Genomic DNA, 25,906 nt, shown 5'->3' on the forward strand with positions numbered 1-25,906 from the left:
GGACTGAAGAGTCTAGTCTTAAGATCAGAGTAGGGAACATGAAATAGCAGGTTGCTGCTCAGTTATTTGCAACTGGCTTTAGCCATAGATTTGATCCCCATCTGGCTTGGGGACTCAGATTTAAGCTTGTGTTCAGGCAGCTTGGGGTTTTGGTGAGCTCACTATCACTCAAACCTCACTATCACTCAAACACCCAACTACATTTTTCATAAAACCACAGCATGGCCAATTCTTAGAGCTTTTATTCTGTCCTTCACACCATTCCAAACGCTTATCGCTTTCTTCAAGATGTGGTGACTAAACTCATCTCTAGTTCTGAATCAGCACTCTTAAAGCATCAACTTTATGAGTCTCAAAAATATGATGTTTAGACTTCACCTTAAATAGATTTTACTTGCTGGCCATCCATGTTATTTATGGTGTTTGTTGTTGTTTTTTTATGTAACAACTAGTCAATATTAAGAAACACCTCCATATGTTAATATATATATTTAACCACACTGCCATAAACAATGCTTCAGGAAATCATTCCTTCCATTCTCCCTGCAACTATACTAAAACTCTTGCTGCTGTGACAAGTAAACACAACCTTCAGACATAAGACTCCATATTCCTCATTCTGTATTATACCTTCTTGGAACAGTTTTGTTTTTTTTCATTTATAGTGTAAATATTCTTTATAATATGATTCACATATTTTATGTTCTAGGTTGTGTTTTAGTAACTCAGTGTACTATTGAGAATCTGTGTTAATGGCCCGCAATCTTGATATAGCTTTTGATATATATGTGTGTGTGTGTGTGTGTGTGTGTGTGTGTGTGTGTGTGTGTGTGTGTGTGTGTGTGTGTGTGTGTGTGTGTGTGTGTGTGTGTGTTTAAAGGGGGAATTACCTTAAAGATCTTTCAAGATTTTGTGCTCATGGAAGAACATCTTTAGGGTTGGATATAAAGAAAGAGTTTCCATTATACTCAACAATATATCATCAACTTGCATCATAGCTGAGTTGTTTTCAACATGGGTTTAAATTGCATATAAATTGCTCAGAGCAGCACTATGCTCATCAGTTTTGTTCAAAGCAGTTATTATATTTACTGCACGTCCACCAGGACGATAACCTTTACCTTTATTGGCCAGTGGCTTCCCTTCCTCTTTGGTCAATCTTGGTTTTAATTAAAGCTGCAATTGTGCAAACTGAATATTTTCTCATCAAATCTAATCTTTCTTTCAACATGCTCTCTGTACCCAGTTCAATTAACTGAACTGTTATGGAGTGGCGCTTGGTAAAGTGCACAATTAAGATGAAGTCAGCTGAAGTCACCTTACTGACCATCAGTGATGTTTGCACATTCTCTCTCCATGTTTGAAATCTTATATGGGGTGTCAAATGGTAGAGCAAATAGATGTGCCTTTGTTTGAACTGGTGGTTGTGTGTTCATGCAAAGGTGCCGTTGAGTGACAAGTAGGGATGGGTACCGGTGTTGCACCGGTTCTGACATAAACGGTAGTAACCAGAGCGAAAAGCAGCGCACATTTCGGTGCTTTATTTCTGTGCTTTTTTTTTCCTGAGCTGTGATACACTTCTAGCCAATCATTTTACGTTTCCGAGGATAGTAGGCGGGGCCAGGTACGTACGTTCTTTTAGAGCAGAGCTACAGATTAAAAATGCCCAAGGCGAAGCGGTCAAAAGTCTGGCTGTACTTCACAGCAAAAGATGCAAACTCAGCAGCCTGCAACAAGTGCTTTAAGCTGATACTGTGATACTGTCAAAGGAGGTAACACCTCAAATCCGATGAAACACCTGGCGACGCATAGCGTTTTTTTTAAAAGCCGAGAAATGCGCCGTATTTGATAGCTTGCTGCGAGACCTCACACCGAGCACATCTACTGCGGGTGGGTTGCCAGTTATCAGACCCGGAGCAACATCCCCCAAAAGCCCAAAGAATAGAGTCCTGGCCCCTAGCCCTGCCAGTGTAGCAGAAATGATGAGGATGATGATGCAGCAGCAGCCGTTCTTCTCTGCGTGAGTAGCTTCATGTTGTTCGTGTGTAATTTACATTGAGTAGGCTAACCACGTTATTACATTAATGCATGTAAGGTGAACTAGCAAACATCATCATAGCTACATGCGGCTGTCTTCTTGTTTGATGGCAGATACTCCCTTCACCCTGGCCAAAAAGGCTAAAATGACCAAAGAAAAAGAGGGAAACAGCTGAACATGAGAGGTTTTTGGATAAAGTTTGTGTTTTTTTCCATTGTTTAAGCACTGCTTCCAGCCAAGAGTGATACCATATATGCCCCATAGCTGCAGAAAAGGCTAACATTGTTATCTTTTTACAAAAAACAGCTGAACAGGTTTTTGGACCAATTTTGTGTTCTCCATTCTTTAAGCACCGGTTTGAGCACCGTTTGAGCACCGGCACCGTTTCAAAAGTATCGATTTGGCACCGGTATCGGATAAAATCTAAACGATACCCATCCCTAGTGACAAGTGTACAGCGACTGGTCTAGACAAAAGTGTTCTTTTTTTAGTGAAGCATGAGCAAAGTGTAAAAAGAAAAAGTATAATATTGAAAACAAAACCCAAGCAAACAATAAAAAAAACCTAAACCACATCCCAGATGTTTGCTTCTACCCTTAGTTGAAGAAAATTACAGCCTTCTCCACAAATCTTTTTGTGCAGTCAGATTTTATGCCAGTCTGCTGCAATTAAATGTTGAAAACGAGGTGAAAATGGTTTAATTATGTGCCTTACACACCCCTGCACCATTAAAGACAAACACAAAACTCCATTGTTGTCAGGCAATTACAAGGTTTCTTCATTATTTTCTGGGATGGCCTCCATCCATATGTTGTTAAATATGACCAGAACACCGAATGGATTAAAGCAAACAAGAGTTAGTGGGGGGGGAGCAGTGTAGTGAACAGTGGAGGGGCTTATTGATTACAGAAGAATTGTTAGTCATGGAAATCAGAGTGTACTGTGTGCATAAGCCAGTGCAAGGGAGGTACGTACAGAGTCAACCCCACTGTTGTTGATGACAGTCCTGTGGATTAAAGCTGCACTTAATCAATTTTTGACTATCATCCACTATCCGCACTTTACAAAACAAGGCAGCGGTTAAAAAGGCTTTGCGATGCTCTAACCTTTAGCCATCAACCAAAATGTAACATACTAAAATTAGGACATGTAATTGTTATGACTATATTGTGTCACTGGTATGCTTACTGTTGCAGTATATTTAAAATCAGAATTAATCAGATATGTCAAAGGTTAATGAAACAACTGCAGGTACAAGCACTGACCCTAATGTCTATGTGTGCTGTTCTGTGCACTCAAAAATGCATATTGTGACTTTCAGTATAAATTATTCTACTGGGCAGACAAGTTATACATATCTTGATGGGCTAGCTTTATAGCCTCTAGTCAAGGCACTTTACCTTGTTAAAAGATCCTGTTTAATAATTGATCAAGTCCTTCAGTTTCAAAGGCAGCAATCAGTCAGTTGAGCAACTCCCTCACCTCCAGTCCTGAGGAAGCTGCAGCTTCCATGAAATCGTGTTTCCCTCTTTCCCTAATGATTTGTTCTCAGTGCTTCTTAACAAACATTCGAAGACTAAAAAGTCAAACTGCAATTATGTTGAAATGTGATGTCTGCGCTCATATTATCCTTGATCATCTGATTTCAAAGGAATAGAGGTTACACTGTGTTTTTTAATGAAAGCTGATTTGCACATATCCTTCGAAGACAAATTGAAGCAAGTTAGTGATGACTGACTTCTGTTCTTGAAAGGTCATCTGTGAGTTACTCTGCAGTAAGGACGAGAAAATAATATTGATGGTGGCGAAGGAGAAGCTGCTGAAGGACTGCTGCTTTTGTGTCAACGCTCGCTCTTGCCCTGGGGTCAGCATCAGCTACCTATATCTCTGCCTCTGGGTCTCCCCAACAATGCAAACCGGACTTTGCCCATTCTTTTTCATCCATATGGAGCTGGCATCGTTAATCATCCGCATCATCTTTTCCAGCCCTAGCTCCTCCTGATACCCTAAGGCTTTTCTTTACCCTTTTTATTCTCGCTCAGTCGCTTCCGTTCTTGCCTGCCCTTGTTGTCTTCATCTTCTAAGTATAGACTGACTTTTAAGACTGAAATGCTTCAGTACCTCATTTGGACTGCTTACTAGTATTTTTTAACATACTTTATTTTATTTTTAATTTAACATTTATTGAACTCAATGTCTCATTTCCAAGAAAAACTTGTTCCTCCAGGTTGGATCAAACTTTTACTTGCATAATTTTGCTGGTCCACAAAAAAATATTAAGACGCTAAGCAAGCAGTTTGCATACATGCATTAAAAACAATACTTTCCATCCAAAAAATACTTGTAAGTGAGGATTCATTTAATCATTTAAGCTTCACAAGTAAACTCAAATGGTGGCAACACTTTCACTGGTTCAGATGGACAATTAGAATTAGCTGGTCAGTGAATCTTTTTTTTTTGTTTTTACTGTCCCACGCCATCAGGCTACATCAAATCAAACCCCGTTTACATTATTGCTTTTATAAAATAGTGCATACAAAGCCTTCATGGGACCCTAAGAAGAATTTTGTTGTTGTTGTTAGGTTGCAATCCACAACGATAAATGTTGTGGAATCAGACGAAGAATTTGCAAACTTGCAGAAAATCTTTTAATCAATAATACAAAAATTAACATTTGGCAAAATTAGCAACTCCCCTTACTAAAAAACTGAGCAGTATTGTTTACATCATCCTATTGTCAGCCTGGCATATTTTTACACATCTATGGTTTTTAATTTAAAGTTGTAGTATATTCAGCTCCAAGAGTGGCATCGGAATGATTTATGCTTAATATTCAAAATGATATATTACTAACTGGGATAATGAATATTATAGACTCACAAAAAGCAACAACAGAATAAACCAGCATAAATACATTTATACATCAACTGCTTTACTATTTTTGTTTTTAAATGTAACACCAATAATTTAGTGCCACAAAGTGTGAAAGTGTGGAAAAACTGAAAATTGCTTGCTTTGAAATAATATGCATTTGTCCCAAAAATATCCGTTTTCCCTGGTTGTATAATTATATCTTATTACAGCAAATCTTAATGACATAATTTGACTAAACGTTAAATGTATATGACAGTTTTTTCCTCCTGATATGTTAGCCTCGGCTGAAGTGAGGTAGACTGGGCTTGGGCTCATTCAGTGCCTCCAAAGTACTTCAGCTGGCCTTCATTACCAGCTCATGTATGACCAAGACATGTTTACTTTCCCAGGTAATGTTAAACTGGTTGTTCACTCCTTTTAAAGTAACTGCGACTGGCCTATTGTAATACCCACGTGTACGATATGAGTTATTGCATCCCATTACCTGTATTACCATCTGCACTATATTTGTCTTTACATTGTTAGATCGTTTAAGGTTTTCTTTTACACAAATTTCAACTTGAAACTTTCAGATGTTGAGATTGAAGACTGTCAGTTATTAAATGAACATACGTTTGAATCTAGAGGCGTGTTAGATTTTTTAGACCGAACTTTTACTCAGCACTGACACACATATTGTGAGTGCTTTTCAGCATCTCAAATATCTCTTCATATTGATCGGCATACCTTAATACTCACTTGATGCACAAAAGAACATTTTTGTAATATTTATACTTAATATTTCATATTTTTCATAGCTATAATATTCACTGATGATTATTGGAAATAATAGCATAAAAGTTTAAGTCAAAACTGGAATACTTGGGATATATAGGTCCTCTTGAATATACCAAGGGTTGCAATCGTGATTATATAATAATGGGTTAATGGGTCATTCATTGAGACTATCAAGCCCATTTTGGATAGGCAGCTGGTCTCTGCTGGCCTGCCTCCATGGCTTCATGTTTGAGGGTGCTGATGGGAACACAGAAAGCCACAGGTGGCAGTGAACCTGGGAGACCTACATGGCAGCTACAGAAGAGAGTGATGGGAGCTGCCAGAGCAGACAGAAACTAACACTACTGTCAAGCTACCAAAAGTGGACTGGATGCGAGACGTTTGGCAGTCTTGAGACAGATGCACCTGCTTTCAGCCATTACTACAGTAATCCTTCTGTAGGTTCTTATGCATAAACCCAGTGGCTTTTATTTCCTCTACATAGATTTTGCTGACTCTGAGTTTTCTTGGCTTGAGCTGTGAGTGTGTGAGTTGGGGCGTAAAAGCAGGTGCACTTCTCTGAAGAGAGAGGCTGCACTGAATTTATAGCACAAGACAAAATAAGAGCTCTGTAGCAAAGGTGAATGCAAAAGAGTAATAATCCTGGTTTGGTTTGTTTTCATAATTGTTGGAAGTGTAAATAATTGTCACGTAAACATGTACTCTTTATACAGTGGGAGAAACTTACTGCTAAGTTTGATACTTACAAAAAAATGAAGTCTCTAATTTTAAGGTAGTTTCATTTTAATCAACAGAGACAGAACATCAAGCAAAAATCCAGAAAAAAAACACATTACATAAACTTACAAATAAGTTGATCTGCATATCAATATGTGACATAAGTACTCCTGTACACCCCAGCCAGAATTCTGGCTCCCACAGATGTGCCTATGCGATACACAGATCACAATCAATCAATCAATTAATGATCTCCTGATCTCAACTAGTTATGACAATTAAACAATAGGGAACTATTATTATCTCAATTTTTACCTTGCCTTTACCTTGAAATACACCTAAATATCTAGTCAAATCAAAAATATAGAGTAAAATGAGTGATTTGATTGTATAATCTCATGTTCTTTAGAAAAGGAGGACATTTAGTCTGCTGTGTTGGAAGTCTTATAAAAAATGGAGAGTACCATAGACTATTACTGACTGTATTTTCATAAAGATTTTACTGAGTCAGCTGTAATTATTTTATGATTCTTTTCTGATTTATTGATAATAATTTTATATGCTTTAATATCCTTACATTGCCGTATAATACAGAGACCTACAAGACATTATGGGTTTAATGAATTTACCTGAGAACTGGATGTGAACAGTTTCAGTTTTCGGTAAATTAAACTATTTCTTAAGTAAATAAGCTTCAAGTATGTATTTTTTTTTTTTACCAGTTCTATTGTCCCGTTTTTGATTCTTTGTATAAATAATACAGTCTGCACTTCACTCATTTATTATTATTTCACTGCCCAATGTTTCGCATTTAATACACAGTTGTTCCGTGTTTGTTCCATTATGTCAGGTTATGTTAGTTTAGGTGTGTTAGGTGTTAGAATAGCAAAGCTATAACATCATGATCAAAGTGGATAGCTGTGTTATTAAATTATCACTGTGGTAGCAGTGGTAGGATTTCCAGCTGTCTTAATGATTCACAACAAGAGTGAGTAATCACTCCAAATATGTTACGCAAGACAAACAGTGACTAATGATTGGATTTAAATATCAGAATTAGCAATATTTAATTGGAGTTGTACTTTCTTTGTTTTCTTTTTGTTTGTTTTTTACTCGCCCCTGCTGAAAGTATTATAATTACAGCTATTTACTACTTTTGTTATTTAAAACAAATGACAAGAATATGAAAACTCATTATCAACTAGTCACACCATCATTTCAGCTGTCCAAACACACACACTGACGCATCTGCACATATGTCATGTACTCATTTGCTATTATCAGTTCATCAGTACATCCCAGGATATTTACATCCATGCCGGCAGCTCTATTGGATGCACTCTCATGTAGCTCATATGCAATCAATTATTTAAAATCTCTTTTGTTAATTGCAGTTACACTACTTTTAATCACAGGAGAGGGTTTGGGAGGAGTTTTGTGACCCGTTATCCTGTATTCATCTTATCTTTAGTTTTATCTGTGATGTGCTGATGTGCCATCACTACTTGTGCATTGTAAAAGGCAGAAGTTGCTCTGCCGCTGATCATTTTCTTCCTGAGTTCAAATTGTTTAGCCAAGTTATTGTTAGAGCGCAAGTGATGATTTGCAAGGGCCGTGTTCCTTAATGGTTCTTTTCATGGTCGGTGTGTCACATCTTGAAGGCCTGGCTTTATTTGAGCCATTATAGTTTGTGCAATCTCCACATAATAAACTCTCATGTTAATCCCTCTCAACCCTTTTCACACCCGAGTGTGAATCGTACTTCACTTCCAGTTCTCCTCTTTCTTTTTCATCTCTTTTGTTGCTGCCCGCTGTGAACTGATGGTATAGCCTCTCCGTTTGGTTCCACTCATGTCCTTCTGTCCCTCCTCCAATTGGTCCCATGAGTTCCCAGAGGTGACAGGCAACAAATGAAGGCACTCATTCTTACATCAGCAAGAGCAAAGCCATGAATTTTTAATCTGCTCTGACACTATTCTGTCTCTCTCGGTCTGTGTCTCACTGTCTGTCTCTCGGGTTTTTTTTATTTCTTTATTTTTTGTTGTTTTCATCAACATCCTGTCCACTGGCCACAGTTTGATTTACACCCAGCTGAGAGGCATTACACCTGGGACCACAAACCTCAAGTTCTTTCCCTGCCCCTGCGCTTGTGCGTTGCTGTGTGCTTTTGCGTGTGCAAACCGGAGACACCTCTACGATGTAGTCGTGCTTCAGGGGTTCGCAGTTTGTGTCATATGTGTGGGGGTGGGGTGGATAGGAGGGGGTCAGTTATTCACTGACCTTCAGCCTTTAGCAAAAGGCTCTTTTGCTCTCACACACTTATTGTCCACTGCATGAAACTAATAGCGCTATTACTGAAGTCCTCTGGTTGTCACCTGACAACAGTCTCATGTGCGCACAGATCAATGGGTTCATCAATAAGACACTTGGTGGATATTTAGCATCGTTGGCTGAGAAAATGAGAGGAAGTAGGCGCATCCGCTTTGCAATGGTTCTATATAAATGTAAACAGCAACAACAACACAATGTTTCACAAATATCCTAAAGTTACTGTAGCGGCGATTTAACACATATCTGACAAACACAATCAGAATAAAAACAGCAATCTCATTTGTGTTTATCATTACACAATTCTATTTTTAGCCTCGTCCATGCTCTGGGCAACTAGTCATTTATTTATAATGTTGATCACTTAACCAGATTTATAAATGCAATAACATGCCCCTTGTTCACACATGTGTGGGGACACATAATGGGAGTCATTACTCTCCTGCTCAGTGCTACATTCTAATAGGGCATTAGTATGCTCTTAGTGGCACTTTTGGTCGTGAACACTCTCTCCTTCAGAGCAAAATAACTGCTGCTGGGTCTGTTCTTGATTCCGTCCCTTTTCTCCCGCCGTTATGTCACATCACCTCTTTGGCTTGCTGATCTCTTTGTTGCTCCCTCTCTCCTTCCCTCCCTTATGTTTTCTCTTCTTGTGCTTGAAAATGGTGAATTAGCTCCAGCCTTCAACAGGGATCCTCCTGTAATGAAGCCTTTGTGTTTGTACTGTGAGCCGGCACCGTTTCGAAATTGAATTGGATGTTCTCTCCTCGCTCTGTTCCTCTTACCTTCCTGCTCCCAACATGGTTCGGGCTTTCTCCATTATCTCCCGTAATGCTTGTCACAATGCTCCACATTGTGTGCCTCAATATGCAGGCATGTTTTTTGAACGCATGCAAACGCTCCCAGGCACACGTCCAAGTCCCATCACCTGGTTTCATATTATGCTGCTCACACAAGCACACTTATATACACACATACAGCAGGAGCATTCCACAGTGTGAATTGTAAAAGTTATAAGGTATATCCAGTTAGACATGTGCATAATTCTTACTGTACTTTTGTGGTAAAAGGGAGCGCTTGTTTAAGTTCACTGATGTCGCAGTTGACACTTTTTTTTCACAATTTAGCTAGAACTTGGAACAAGTCACAACTTGGCAAGAATGTGGAGGAGGGAGTTTGGAGGGATCATTGTAGGAGATTGATAAAGAAATAACATGTGAAGAAAGATGTTTTAATATTCAGCTACAGACAATATAGTGAACCCATCTTATCCCTGTCCTCAAAGCATGCAGTTTTTAGAAAATATCATGGTAATAAATGAGATAAATGTACCTCACTTCTTACAAACATTTAAAAGATTGAGATCATGAAGTGAGTGAGTAAAGTAAGTTTATTCTGTACTCCCAGTCTGGCTGCACCCATCTTTTAACTCAACCTTCATTTTATCTCATGTTCATAGACGAGTGGTGGGCCATCTTGCAGTAAATAGCTCCATGAGTACCGGTCCAAAGTAAATGAAACTAAATGTGCAAACCCTTTATTTGACTGTGAATATGGCTGTGAATTGTTGTCACTTTAGATTCAAAGTTACTCTTTGACATTGACACTTTATGCAAGGCTTATAGAAGAAGGCTGTAAGCATGACATTTTATGCTCGCTTTGCAAAAATATGATGTTGAACGGAAAAGTCCTGCTGCAAAAGATGCACAGGCAGCATCGGAAGATTGGTGTCCAGTATATAAGTGATTGAAGAGGCCAGGAAATCCATCAAGTGTGGGTTTTTTTTGTGGTCAAAAAACTAAAAAAACTCTAAATGTACTCTGGAAATAGCAGTCAGGCATTGGAACAAAACTTCATCATCTGTTTTTTTTAAATTATGTTCGGTTTTGTTTAAAGTCTGTGTCACCTAATTAAATAAATAAATACATAAATAATAAATAAAAATGAAAATGTCTGTTAAAGTACACATAACTCCACATTAACTCCTCTGGTTAAAGTTCTTGGCATTGGTACCAACTTTATTTCATACACACTGAGATTACTATAGTTATATTACTATAGTTACTTGGTAGCAGTGTTGGGACTAACGCGTTATTAAGTAACGCGTTACAGTAACAACGTTATTATTGTGGTAATGAGCACGGTAACTAGTTATTATGCCAAAACCAGGAACGCGTTACTCGTTACTGGGATTTAGATAGGCTCGTTATTCGTTACTTCGTGTGGTGGCTATCGCGGAGCTTACACAGATTCAATAACATTAGCAAGTGGTGGAAGCCAGCAGGTGGATGAAGGAAAAGGGAGGCAAGAGGAGCAGAGACCCGAAGCGGCCGCTGGTCCGAGAGTGTCAGGTGAACTGAACTTCAGGTAAGAAGTTATGACCTGCAGTCCATCTGGGTCAGATATGAACCAAGTTTAGGTGGAGTTTATTTTCGTTATTCTGACTTTTTCGTACTGCGTGCTAGCTAACATGACGGAGTTTCTATACAGCTGGGTGGTGCTATGTTACTGATGTTGAACTTTATTTTGTTCATATGGTTAATTATTAGAGTTGCCAACCGTCCCGTAAAAAACGGAATCGTCTCGTATTCAGAGAAAATATCATGCTTTTCGTATTGAGGTGAAAATGAACATTTTGTCCCGGACTTCAGCTACAATGAAAAAGACACAAAGCTGGAGTTACTCTGTGTTTACGCTGCACAGCTGCCTCTTCTTCTCTCATCCTCTCACCCTCCCTCTCCTGTTTCTACTTCAATCATGAAACTGATCAGTGATCAGCTGATCGGCTTTTCTCTCTTGTTTATTTATTGCCCACTTTGCGCCAGAAAGAGGAAACCAGCGGATGTCGCACTAAACAACAGCAGCACGTTTGATCAGCTGTTGTTAGAATTTATTTAATATTAATTTCTAGTATCAGCTGATGTTTGCTGGAGCCACAGCTGCAAAAAAGCTGCTGGTCATGATGTCGGTTTGGTTATCTGGTGAGAGGGAAACATGAAGATGAAACCAGGAGATGTCCTTACTGAACCATCAGAGCTGTGATGGAGAAACAGGTTTACCTTTTAGTTAACATGAATGAGTTGAAGGGAAGTTATGAACTGTTTCTGAGAGACAAATAACACCAGGATCCTTTTCTAAGTAGCTGACAGCTGGTAACTGTGCAGGGGCGGGTCTAGCAAAGTGTTGCCAGGGGCCCAGGTAGGGTATTAACAGGGAAAGGGGGGCACAAAGAAATACTTTTCTTTCTTATTCTCATTTAAAATGTCTAGCTTTAAAAAAAATAATTATCTGAGTCTTACAACAAACAATTGATAGATTGATACATACAGTATATACCATCAGAACAGTGTACATCACTGTCACAACAGTGCTTGTTTTCATTCAAAGGCTTTATGATTTTTCCTATAATGGTGGGCCGGTCTCTAGTCAAATTCCCCAGGACGATTTTTTTTTGTCCCAGTCCAGCCCTGTATGCAGCTCATCTGCAGTCTGGTGTTACCTACATCTTCCTATTCAGAATTTCTGAGTTCTGAGTACAATCGAAAGCACCACGACTGCAGTTTTTGTGTTGGATGTAAAAAGCAGTCTAGAATCATGCGGCGGTCAACGACGGTCCAGGCGTGGGATTTCTCTCGTGGAAATGTGCACATGATTTTTTTCCTTTCTATTGGTAGGTGGCACAGTGCACTGGTGGCAATAAGCAAGCTAGAAGACTGGCAAAGTTATGGAAGCAACACATTAACAAGAGAATTCTGAGTAAAACCAAAGTTACTTTCCCTAGTAACTAGTTACTCTGAAAGTAACGAGTAACTTGAAGTAACTGAGTTACTTTTGATAGAAGTAACTAGTAATGTAACTAAGTTACTAATTTAAAGTAACTTACCCAACACTGCTTGGTAGTAGACATTAACTGCTATTTATATGTTTAATATGTACACCCTCACTCATGAAGGCGTACATTGTTTTTGTTTTGTTCTGCTTTCCTGTTTCCACTGTTTTCATGTAATGAAATGTCTTATGTAAATAAAATTGCCATTGTCATGTGTGGCTCTGCTCTGTAAATTTATGCTCAGAAGACGTTGCCTACTTTTATTGCCTAAAATGAAATATTATGATAACTCTAAGTCGAAACATTATTTCACTGGCTGAAAACAATTACGTTTTTAAACCTTGTTTACAGTTTCTTATTTCTTCGCATTTTAAATGATCATTAACTGTATTTTTAATAACATTTCAATTAGTTTCCATGGAAACTTCACAGCTAAATTACAAAACGCATGACAATGTAAATGTAATGACAAAACACAAAGCATTCTACCCTTCCTACATATAGCGCATCATCATTACTTTATGCATCCAGCCAAACCCTCTTACTAAATTTAATTTCATGTTTGGCACAACAGAAGATTTCTGAGACACTGACTGCTCTGACTGAGCTCAACTCTGTAGTCGATGCACTGAAAGATGAACTAATATAAGGAGAAGCTTAATGTTAAATGAATGCAGGTAAACACATTCATTACCAATGCACTGTGCATAACAACCACTGGTATGCCAGCAATCAATAGGCTTGTATATTAACTTCATCTTAGAACAACACCATTTGAAATGACTGAACAAACTCACCTGAGACAACATTCACACCTCCTCCTAGATGGACAGATTTTACAAGGTCACCGTCAGTGCATATGGGTACTCGGTTTTGTATTGATCATTGTCCTTTAGCTTTTCCACTTGGTTTCGGCAATAAATTGCCAGGCACTGAGAGGTTTCAATTGGCCTCAGAGGCAGCCGGTGTAATATTATTTTATAGCAGGGGTCATAAATTATCCTGTCTGTAATATCCCCACTGAGGCTGTTGGTAGGATGATGCAGTTTGTCTTGCAAGTTCAGGTCGGATGCTCAAAAATTTCACTCTCCACTGTGCGAGCTTTTGTTCAGAGGGGGGGAGTGAGCATTAGCTTACATAATCAAATCCCCACTTTGTCCCCTACTGCAAAAAATACAGAAATCAGTGATTTTTAAAATAAAAAACCCGCCCTGTGTTTTCTCATCTCTTCCTTCCGAGCATACTTCTTCTCAGAGACTTGCAAATAGTGTACGTGCATTATCTGTACCCTTTTTTTAACAGCTTCCCATGCATGTCCGTGTATGTTCACACACACAAAGCTGTATGTCACCTTATATCTTTTCATACCAAATTCTTGGCACATTTTTTTTTGTCCTGAGTCACAAAGCGACATGGCATGCCTGTGCATGTTCCCGCGCTTTCACATTTAGAGCTGAACTAAAGGAGAACTGAATCAGTGTTTTCAGAGCAGTGTCACTTCCGTTTTTCATCAGTTATTCTTGGTGGTTTCCTTCATAGCTCCTCAAAAGACAAGAAAAAAGAAGTGGGTAGAGGCAGAACTGATACTGAACTAGCACACTTGAACTGGACTACGTACTGCTTGGTGAGGTGTCTTTGTAGCACACATCTTTTTAACTATATTACCCAGATCAATATCCCAAGTGTAGTGAGTGAATTGAGAGGCCAGTAATGAGCTCAGCGAGCCTATAAGGCCTGTGAAATTAAACACATTGCTCACCTGCTGCAGATATTGGTGAGCCTTGACTCATAGTTATCATATCGGCGCACCGAGATCAGTGGAGCTCTTTTAGTTGGAATGTTGAGTAAGATGTCGTGGCTCTGGTTTATTACCTCTGCCTGTCCCCAGGTCTCTACTGTGCATGTGTTTCATTCTTCTGATTTGTGTGCAGCATCACTGATGCAGTAGCTTGGATACTGAAAAGTTTCATGTACAAATCTGCAGCTGTGGCTGTTCGAATTTTAGAGTTTGTCTTAAAAAAGGTCTTGAAGTCAACAAATAAGAAGGTGACGTCAAACAGGTTCTTTTAAATAAACTGTTGTGAATTTTATATCGTTTTTATAATAGCCAAAGTCAACCTACAGTGATTTATCTCGACAAAAGGATTACGCTTTAGAGCTTCATTATAACCTCACCTTTGTCCGTGTGAATAACACCGATGTATCGCAGAGCCTCTTTGTTTTAATTGTGGTTACATAACAGTACTTTGTTATATCAAAGGCTTCTATGCACAGCTCTATTCACCTCCTTTTCACCTGAAAATGTCCTCAGTTAGACAGCTGGCTTATGGGTACACGGAAACTGAAGGAGGTCGGGAGGTTGGCGTCTTAAAATATAGGGCAGACTTCCTAATAAGGTGCAAATATCAGGCCTGTGGCACGAGAGAAGCAAATTGCTTTTTGACAGTATATTTAAGATAATCGACTGTCATTTAACACAGCCAATTCTCTCTGAATTGCCACGTGTGCCTGAGAGTTCCCACCCCTCCCTCTCTGCCTCTATCTCACTTTTACTATCAGCTGTCCCTCTCATTTCTTCTGTCCTTTACATCCATAATTCAGTGATGAGAACTGAACCCCACACCCCTGCTAACCTACCCCACCCACCACCCAAACCCTGTCTAATAAATGAAATTCAGTGTTATTAGATTTTGGCTTATATTATAGCTTAGATATAGATAATTAATTTCCTCGTCTACTCTCACATACCCACATTTTACAATTGCTGATTCTTATTGCTACAGATGAGAGCATATACCTGTTCAGCTGCTGCTGATATACTTCTTGTCACTGGCTACTCAAGAATCTGAAATGGCCTCTAATTGTGCCAGTTGTTGCCGTGCAGGAAAGATGAGGTTGCAGTCATACAAAGTTGATAATGTTTCTCTTTATTGTTGGTGCAATTTTCTAGAGGCAATGTTAGAAGCATAATGATGCTGATGTTACAAATGATGCTGTTGAAATGCAATCGCACTTTTAGTTTTATATATGCACAAGTAAAAGTCAAAATTTTTATTAAACTTTTATTTAATGGATTGCATTTATATAGCGCTTTTCTAGGCACCCAAAGCGCTTTACAATTCCACTATTCATTCACTCTCACATTCACACACTTAGTTCGTTTTTGGAAATAAACTTGTCATATGGCCAAAAAACGCAAGGTGTGCAAATTCATGGCCCACATTTATCTGTTAATCATAACTAGAGCTCTGCTGCTTACATAAGCTGAACTTTTAGCTGTAGCTATAGGAACAGAATAGTGCTTTTGCTGTTTGCCATTTTTAAGGATAAAAACAGAACATATGCACAATGTCCACTCATTTACCATTTAAATGTTTCTAATCCTGTCAGGTGAACACTTTCAGTTCCCCCATTCCTAAACAAACTTGCTGGATCTTTTTTCTTTCTAAAATTGTTCCCCCTCATCTGAAGAGAAGGAAGGCGCAAATGAAAGTGTGTGTGCAAAGAGATCAGAGTTGAATAATGATAAGTAAGCAGGCATTTGCAGAAATGCTGGCTGGTTGTAAAGTGAGTTCTCTGTTCATTCTCTTTCTCCCCCTTTCACCCTCTCAAGCCTTTCTTTGGTGTGCCTTCCAACCCACTCTGTCTTGCTGTGTCCCAACTCATGCCACCACCACCATCCCCATCCGTCTCTCTCTCTCTGTCTCCAGATAAGGCCAGTAGAGCTGCAGGCTGCTGGGCTGGTTAATTGGAACAGTAGAGTCTTGAGGCCTGGCCAGCGAGCCTTGTGCTTCCCACCAAAACATCTCCAGGCACCAAGACAACCACACACATGCTTCAGGATACACACACACACACTCATGCACACAAAGTCATCCGCTCAGATTCTCTCAAACCCCCCAGCAAACATTTTACACTTCACGAATGCAAAGCAGCTTAAATCTTGTGAACAGGTAGGATTCAGTATTTTACTCAAAGAAACTAAAAGAGGAACAGTGTACTTACAAATATAACAACCTGTACATTGTAAAATGGTTTAAATAGCCTGAGCTACCTTTGTTTGTTTGTAAGAACATATCCATACATTTAGCACCAATTAGTGATCTGAAATTCACTTGTGCGCCATATGAACAGATGCCGTAATTTCCCCTTTTGGAAATCTAAGAGAAAAACATAATTGTTACCCTCTTTATTTAGTGTAACCCACAGTACTGTCCACATCTTAAGTCTGCATGCTCTTACACTTCTTGAAATGTTAGAAATAGGTGGAACCGAATTGATATTGGTGATGTGTTGGTTGTGACCAAAGTAGGGAGGTGAGGCATAACGAGGAGGTCAGTGTCAAAGTAGGGAGGAAAAAACAGGACAGGTGATTTCCTTCTTTCAGCTCCTTTAATGAATGCTTGCTTATTTTTTGGAGAGCTTTGCATTGCAAAAGAACAATGTCAAACTATTGCCAGTGGAGGCTTTTCACAAGTCATAAGCAAATTGTCTTTTTTCCGCAAAGAATCGTTCAAACTCAGAGACGGTTCGGAGGACCACATGCCTTTTGATGTTTTGATATTTTAAAATAAGTGATTATGAGTTAATAAATGAATTGACTAAAAACACTACATGCGAGCAATAATGAATATGAGACTAATATTGATACTATAGTGTGATTATCAGTACATAAACTCTGAAACAGCATAATTGCAGGCTTAGAGTCTGCTGTGCTATTTATTGCTTTATGCTCAGTGTCTTTCTCTCTCCCTTTAATGGAGGTTTTTTTTTTTGGCTCGATTGATTGATTGGCTTGATTTTTCATCTCACAGAGGGCATTTTATCTTTTACCTGATATGCGATCAGCAAGAATAGCTTCAATAACCTCTCCTACACAGTACTCCCTTTAAAAAGCTTTCATACTTGACATTGGTGATTACTGAGTCACCTAATGAAAAGACTGCATGGAATAAAAGATGGTGCAGAATTTACAGACTTATCTCTAAGTAAAGGTCGATATTTTCTATTTGCTGATATATATTGGCATTCAGAGTTGATGATAAATTAAAAAAAAAAGAAGAAGAAAGTTAAGAGAATCATTGATGTAATTACTGTTCATGTTGCACAGTTTGTTGCACTCTCCAACTTCCTTGTTGACAACATGTGCTTGGGACACCATAAACGTTACAACCAGTTGATCTAAGCCGAGTAAGGCAGAGGGTAAATTACTAATCCACAAGTTGTTTGAACAATAAAACGAGATTATTTTGAAACTACATTGTCATATTATCTTACTCATAAATAGCTATCCATCCATCTACTTCCGCTTATTTAGTTCAGGGTCTCGGGGGGACTGGAACCTATCCTAGTTACTGAAAGGCGAGAGGTGCAAACTAGACAAACTGCCACATTGTTGCAGAATCAACAAAGGGCCACTTTAGAATCACCAATTACTCTAAGCCCGCTAACAGCATGTCTTTTGAGTGTGGGAAGAAGCCTGAGTATGATGCAGAGAATATGAAAGCTCTACACAGAAAAGTCCTGGAGGGATTGATTTGAGCCCAGGGCCATCTTACTATGAGGCAACAGTGCTAACCACAGCACCACCATGCTTCCCATCATAATTAACTACACAAAACAAATTTCAGGGAAATCTGTGTATGTTTCATCTGTCTGGAAGAAAAGAAAAAGCTGAATGATTGGATTTTTGAATCAACACTGTCAGTATCAGTTTTAAAAATCCTTTATTGGTTGGGCACTTATCTTTCTATTTCTAGTATGATGTTATGTTGCACATGTGTGTATGTTTCACAATGCCCAGTCAAAATGTAAAGATTTGTGACCACAGGAAGAATAGCTGCTACACTGCTAATCTGGATCTTAATAAACCAAACTAAACCCTCTATAGCTGCCTTCTCTTTTCAACCTTACAACATTTTAGTTTGCAGAGCAAATGCATCTGTTGTCCATGATTCAGCCTGTCAAAGTGTCACAGTAAAAGGAGCAACAAGGAGTCCCACTAAAGTCATTATGAATCTGGCTGTTACAGAACTAACAGCTAGGCTAAAGCCCTTGATCTCTTTCATTAGCATCTTCTTATCAAGGCTAAACGCAGTTAGCACTAACAGCCAGAGCTAGTCACTAGTGGCTTAAAGCTGACGAGACTGATCAAAGTCAGTAGCCTGATGTTGAATAAAGAGCTACACACCTCTATTAGTTCACACCACTCACGTGACTGAAAGGGGTCTGTTCAGCATGTGCTATACAGATTCCATTAGTTTTTCTTTATTAAGCAATCATTTTGTTCTAACTTTTGTCACCAAGGTCACCAAAGGGGTTTTATATCAAAACACAGAGTATGTACGATACAATGACAGTCTGATTGATGTCTGGATAGCTCTAGTTCAATTTACAGCTTCCTTAGAAATGTCTCACTCAATGTATCAAATGAAATACAGCCCTGCCTTTTCTCCATCTCTCTTCTTTCTCCTTTAATTTTTTTAAATGACTTGATGCCAGCCATCTCTGCCTATGATTCTCTTTGCTCTTCCTTCTCATACTAAATCCTCGTGTTCCCACTTGACCAGGAATATTAAAAGTGGCTCAGCGTGCCTCTCTGGTTAATTAGAGCACAGCAGTGGCAGCAACAGCTTCATGCTGACGGATGGTACACTGCTGAGCTCCTCACAGGCCAGGATTAATGGCTCCTGCCTGACTACGATATGCCGTGTGTGTATTTGCTTATATGTAGAAGCTGTGTGTGTGATGCTTAGTGCACATGAATAGTATGAATAGTGAGTGTTTTACTTTACATGATTTTATTATATACATTTTTCTTAAGCTTTAGCTATAGAAAAAAAATCCACAGCACTGAACTCTGTGCAGGAGGAGGAAGTTGATAGCCTGGCACAGTCCCACACAACAGGTGTAATCTGGACAGCAGGGAATCTGCAGACGTGGAGCCAAGACGTAGCTCAGTGAGAGATGAATTAAACAAGAAAACTCACGTTTGCACGCGCACACAGCAAAACTAATTTTACCCTGACAAAACAACTACATTTATTTACATAAATACATATTTAAAGCTATTTTGATCCATCACACAGTTTTAGATACTGTACAATTAAAGCCCAGATAAAATAGGACTGTAACAAAAGGAATTCATTCTTGAGGAAAGTATTATTATTATTATTATTATATTTTTTTATATACTATATACTTTACAGAGTGCTCCTTGCATTTCGTCCTATGGCAGCTGGGATAGATTCCAGCTGTCCCCACTATCCTGAATTGGATAAGCTGAAGTGGATGGGTGACTATACTATACTGTACTATAATTTAGTTAAATGGTATAGTTTTACCTTACTGGGTGTATGTGGCATTTAAGCCCCTTGACTAGAATAGGATGGCATTCACTAAACCGGCGTCTGATAATGTCTAAAGTGAAACATTGTAGTAGAAGATGAAATTAAACAATGCTTTCACTGGGAGGTTGATAGTGTAGATAAGTCATTTTTTCTATTAGAAAATTCTGTTCAAGGCACTATTATTATAACTAGAAAGAATGGATCCTTCACTTTTGCATCAACACTTAAAATGCATATTAATCAGGTCTACTGTTTTTGCCTGACTGCCGTTGGTGATTGTAAATAGGAAATTCAGCTGTAAATTAATTTTTCACCACACTGTATTAATCCATAGTCGGAAGGGAAAGCAATGTCTAAAAGCAACCAGGTTAAGAAACCAAACTAAGCGGCTTGTTCTATTGATCTCTCTCTGCTCTGTCTCAGTGCTGTGGTATCTGTATCACAGCATGGCACCTACACGGGGATATTGTGACTTGAGTGACTGATGTCTCCCTCTCTGGCTCTCACATGCTGTCTTTCTTTCTCACTCTCTCTTACTCTCTCTCATTCTTCCAGTTGTTGTATACATTTTGGCCAATTAATCAACAGCCACATTTCTATGCTGTGCTGAGACTTGTTTGCCTTAATAAGTTGTGGTTATGGTTTGTGTTCTTTCGCCATTCAGTTTGATTCAGTACTCCAATGGAACTGGCTTGGTTTTCTGTTGTTGGTAGCTATCAAACCTTTGACTACCTTTGTAAATGTCCCAGGTGGTGGGAGCGTCACCACCTGTGGCCTCAGCAGAATGCCCAGCACTGCCCCCTTAAGCTCACTGCACCACCCCTCCCCTGCACCTGAGCCAGGGACCACACCTCCACCACAAACCTCTACTGTAGTGTGATTTAAGCCAGACACCCTTAGCAGTGCTGAGGTAGAATTTTTGTCAAGATAGTAGAAACATTCCCATGGGTTAATCTGCGAGGAAATGGGTCAGTGCTGGCTTACATGACCGTGTAGACGTTCTGGGAGTTGTAGAGGTTCTACTTTTTGTACAAATTAAGTAAGATCAGGGTGTATGAGACTTGGTACAGACTGTGTTTTAAGTCTAGTATATTGCTGTAGCTTAGTTTGGATTTTTTAGCCAGGGGGATATCAAGCAAGCATTCTATTAAAACAATAGTAAACCATATTTTTTTAACTGGAACTGACTAAGGCTGATTTTGTCTTTGTTAAAACAATGGGTTTAAGTGCCATGGAGAGAGCCACTGAGGAGTATTTGAAAAGAAACAGATGCAGGTCCCGAAATTAGTAGATTACACACACTTCAGCGTAACACTGCACAGTCACATAGGGACAGTAGCTTTGCTAAATCCAAACAGCTGCATGTGCAACCTGAATCAATCACAAGCGCATGGTACAATTCTCTGAGCTCTAGTTACCTCTTGAGACTTGCTGTGTTTCCTCAGTGTCCTTGGGATTTAACAGTACAGTCAGGCAAGCCAGCTAAGATCATATAATAAGCAAAAAGAGAAAGCGTAGAGGATATGTTGACTATCAGCGTGGTAACCTTCATAAACGCAGCAGTAAGAAATGCAAGGAATGTTTGGTTGTCTTTGGTGGTAGAAACTCTCCAACAAGACAGAAAAATCTCTTGGCCAGGAAATGTTTTTGTGCTATGTACCCATAATGGTGCACGAATGTAAACTCTCAAACTAAATATCTATTTAATGTTCCCTTGTACATGTCATTGTATAAAATGTACATATAATGCATAAATCAATTAATATACATGCTTGCACATAAGATTGTTTCTACTTCTAATAAAGTGATTATTGTGTAGTGAACATACTTATGTGTATATTCTTGCAAAAGAGAAAAGAATGTATTGAAATACTGATACAGAGCGCCGTCTCGGAGACGTTTATTTTGGTGAGACCAAAATAAACCAGCCTCAATTTATCACTCCTAGAGGGATGGTGTGCCTGCCACATACTTGTAGACATTTTGTCTCACTGTGCTTTGCATTTAACAACATCTAGACTTACAGTTAGCCATGTGTTTGGTGTCTTATGTATACATATGAGATTTGTGAAAAGCTGCAATCATAAAGCATTACGTATATCTTTAGCCTTTTCTGTCAGAAACTCATTGACATGTAAAGAAGCTCTGCACTCGACACTCGACATTTTGGGCATAAATTTAGAAAGGTAGATAATAGAAAAAATAACCAAATATGACTGATATCAGAATTATGTTTTGCATGCATAACCTAGTAATGCATTGTGCTTTTTCACATATGTGATGCAATGTCCCACCCTTCCAGCGACACTTTGTAACACCCATGTTACAAATATAACCTCACAAAAGCCATCTAAAGGCAGCATTCATTTGTCGTGTTATCAGTGTGTCGTCTTCCAAACAAAAATGGTCCCGTCTTTACTTGTTTTCCTCCCTCTGCTGTATCATACAGCTCTCTTTTCCCTCTAGTCTCCCTAATCTTTTTCCACTGATGTTAAGCTTTGACCTTTGGAGATCATGGTTGTAGTGTAGCAGCTCTCCCTTTCACTGTATTTCACTCACTCTTCTTCGCTCCTCCTCATGTATGCCAATATCATCTCTATTGTCACTTTGAAGCGAGGCAGGATAGCACAAGGGAGCACGAGCAGGGGTGAGCCTAGCTTTAATTGCAGACTGTATGAGATTGAAATTAAATCTCACTTAAGAATTAATGGCTAGGGATTAGGTCAAGCCCCAGGGTCAAGACCAGCTATTCAGATAGCTATTGACTCTCCAGCACTCCGATCTGAATTGCATTTGATTTAATGATGTGTGTGTTTGCATATGCATATCCGTAAAGTGTGTGTGCACCACTATGGGGGGCTGTGATTTATCAAATATTACCTCATTCTGTTGAAAACCTTATGTTGCGTGTGTGTTGCGTGTGGATGGCAGCTTTCTTTACTGGATATCAAAGAATCAAGCAGATGAAATAAGACATTTCTTTTATTCAGGGTCTTTTGGGATGTATGGAGCCACACAATTGCTAAACTTACTTAGATGGCTGTAGGCAAACTTTTTTGAAGTGTCAGCTTTGAACTGAAAAAAAGCAAAAAATGAAATACCATATCAAATATCTATTAAGGCTATCAGGCTAATTGCTTACCAACTAATTTGAAATGTAAAGTGTTTGCATGTAACTGACGGTTCTGTCTTTTTGTTCTTCTTGTTTCTCCCAGATTGCCAGCACCCATCACAGTCATGGAACCCATACCTGCGTAAATCTTTGTGTTCTGTGAGTTTAAGGAGAAGAATGGCATTAAACTGAAAATGATGAGCACATCAAATGCTCAAGCAGACACCAGCAGGCTCTGATACCCGTCTACTATAAAGCTCCCTTCCTCTTTTGCTCATTTTCTTCTACTTGCTCTCCTCCTGAAGAAAGATCACAATCTTCCCCCCACCCCACCCCCAAGCTTCTGGCAGCAGCTCAAATTTCCTGGAAATTGCTCCGAGATCTGGATTTGAGAGAGGAACATTCTATTTTTGGTCCAGGATAGACAAAGAGGCTTTTGAAGAAACAACTGTGTTGAAATTATCATATTCCCCCTCTTTTATTCTCCCCCTATTCCTCAGTCCCAGAGGCACCAACTGATGGAGAGACGAAGGAGAGAATCAGGATAAGGAGAAGAATTAACACTAGAGAGAGGAGAAAAAAGTGCTTATTGGTCAGGCAAATTGTAGTAGAGCACCTGTGAGGATTGCTTACCCATTGACTTTTATAACCGAATTCAGTACTATATGATACTTCTTGTTTATATTCCTGTTTATATTACAGTCTTTTTTCCTCAGTGAAGAGAGAGCTGTTGCTCATTAGACCTACAGCATTAAGAAAGAAGGGGGACACATCAGAACTTTGAGCATGACAAGGGGGTTAAGAATCCTGTATTTGCCCGTGTGGCCTCTGGCCCTCTTCAGCCTGCTCACTACAGTGAATATGTTGGAATTCAGTGGGGCGCCTGGCCAGTGGGCACGTTATGGGCGCTGGGAAGCTGGATCAGTGGGTGAGCTGAGCTTCAGTCTCAAGACCAACATCAGCAAAGCCTTGGTACTCTACCTGGACGATGGCGGTAATTGCGACTTCTTGGAGCTGTTGATTGCTGGTGGGCGCCTCCAGTTGCGCTTTGCCATCCACTGTGCAGAGCCAGCCACCGTACACATGGAGATACGGGTGAATGACGACCGCTGGCACATGGTCTTGCTTACCCGCAACTTCCGTGAGACCATGCTAATGGTAGATGGGGAAACAAAAGTGGCAGAGGTCAAGTCAAAGAGGAGGGAAATGGCTGTGGTCAGTGACCTGTTTGTAGGTGGGATACCACCTGACGTGCGACTGTCTGCACTGACATCCAGCACAGTGAAGTATGAACCACTCTTCCAGGGCTTGATCTCCAATCTGAAGGTGGGAGAGATGCCTCCTACTTTGCTCAATAGCCAGGGTATTCAGAGCGACCTGGAGTACCTCTGCACCAAACAGAACCCATGCTTCAATGGAGGGTTTTGTTCTATTCAGTATGGAGAAGTTCACTGTGACTGCACCCACACTCGCTTCAAAGGAAAGTACTGCAAGGAAGGTAAGGCACCATCATAACTCTTGTATTTGTCTTTGTTTTATAATTGCAGTGCAAAATCTGCGGTTAGTTCAAGTCAGAGTCTTGCAGAGAGGTCTGGGACCTCATTTCACTGTTTAGGCTGTCGAAAGTCTCTTCTAACAATGTTTGATGAAGGAGGTGCTGATGCAGTGAGGGCTCAAAAGGAGGAGGGTGTGGAACTTTGTGAATAGACTACTTAAAGTGTGCATGATCTTTCAGTGTTCTCTCATTCAGTATTTTAAGAACCTCATTTAAAGATTGAACTGCTGAAGAAGATCACTCTTTTTAGGGATTATGTGAGTCATACAAGAGTTGCAGACATGGCACAGGTGCAGCTTTGATTTCAGCAGGGACTTATTCAGAAACAATATTTAACATCAAAGCTGCTGAATATTTCATGTTTAAGATCACACATTGAAGGTCTGCTATTTCAGCTGGCTTTCTTCTCGTCTGTTTTTTAGTGAATTTACTTCTTTCTTTCTTTCTTTCTTTCTTTCTTTCTTTCTTTCTTTCTTTCTTTCTTTCTTTCTTTCTTTCTTTCTTTCTTCCTTCCGTCCTTCCTTCCGTCCTTCCTTCCTTCCTTCCTTCCCAAGCCTGTTGTCTCTGCTGCTCTTGCTTTCATTTGCTCTTGGGATATGCTCATATGCTGTCAACTCATGTCAAATTCAGTTCTGTTTTAAACCTCTGGCTCCCTCCTTCACTGACACATCCCATTTCCATATCTATGTTTTTTCTTCTCCTTCACATTCTTCCATGTCTTTTTCTCAGCATATCTTTCATTCACCTCCTACCACCTCTTCTCAAGTCTATCTGGACTTTCCACCTCTCGTCACCCCTCTCCCCTCCATGTCTCTCTCGAATTTGCTCCCTTACTCAACTTATCTCTCTTTCACCTTTACCCGCTGTCAGCACTTCCTACTCCTGACATCCCTCCCCCTTCACTTATCTCTGCCCTATTTCTTTCATCCTGTCTGCATCTCTACACCTTGCTTGGGAATTCTCTCACTCTCTATGCAGCCATCAGAACTTATTTTGTATCTTGATCACCTGTAATGCAGGATGAGTGGTCTTCACTACCGTTATCACTATGGTCTATTATTGCTTTGTAACCTTTAAAATAATCATTTGACTTAGTAGTTTCTACCTGGTCCTGCATGATGAAATCACTCGTAATTACAGCATGTTGAAAAGGTCGATAACTGTTTTGCCAAGTTATGTGACAGTTGTTTGATGCTTTAGACTTTTGTGGCGCTCGCAGATAAGCTTTGACGGTGCTGAAAAAGGAAATCAACCCAAACAAAATGTTTTACTCGAGTCCAGCTTTTGATAGATCTGAAGTAATAAGAATAAAATTTGCATGTTAGAT

At 39.5% G+C, this 25,906-nt stretch overlaps 1 protein-coding gene across 6 annotated transcripts in view; it reads left to right on the plus strand.

The window, feature by feature from the left end:
* The window catches only part of nrxn2b (neurexin 2b), a 707,860-nt gene that overhangs the window by 46,934 nt on the left and 635,020 nt on the right, over positions 1 to 25,906 (plus strand). For all 6 annotated transcript variants that reach the window (XM_085267412.1, XM_085267417.1, XM_085267416.1 and 3 more), the window contains exon 2: positions 23,128 to 24,522. In XM_085267412.1, the coding sequence (XP_085123538.1) occupies positions 23,811 to 24,522 (712 nt within the window). In that variant the 5' untranslated portion in view covers positions 23,128 to 23,810. The remainder of the gene's footprint in view (positions 1 to 23,127; positions 24,523 to 25,906) is intronic.

The sequence above is a fragment of the Mchenga conophoros genome, linkage group LG3 (genome assembly GCF_057382185.1).
Source record: "Mchenga conophoros isolate Kocher_MC1m ecotype Shallow Benthic linkage group LG3, M_conophoros_male_GT1.1, whole genome shotgun sequence".
NCBI lineage: Eukaryota > Metazoa > Chordata > Actinopteri > Cichliformes > Cichlidae > Mchenga > Mchenga conophoros.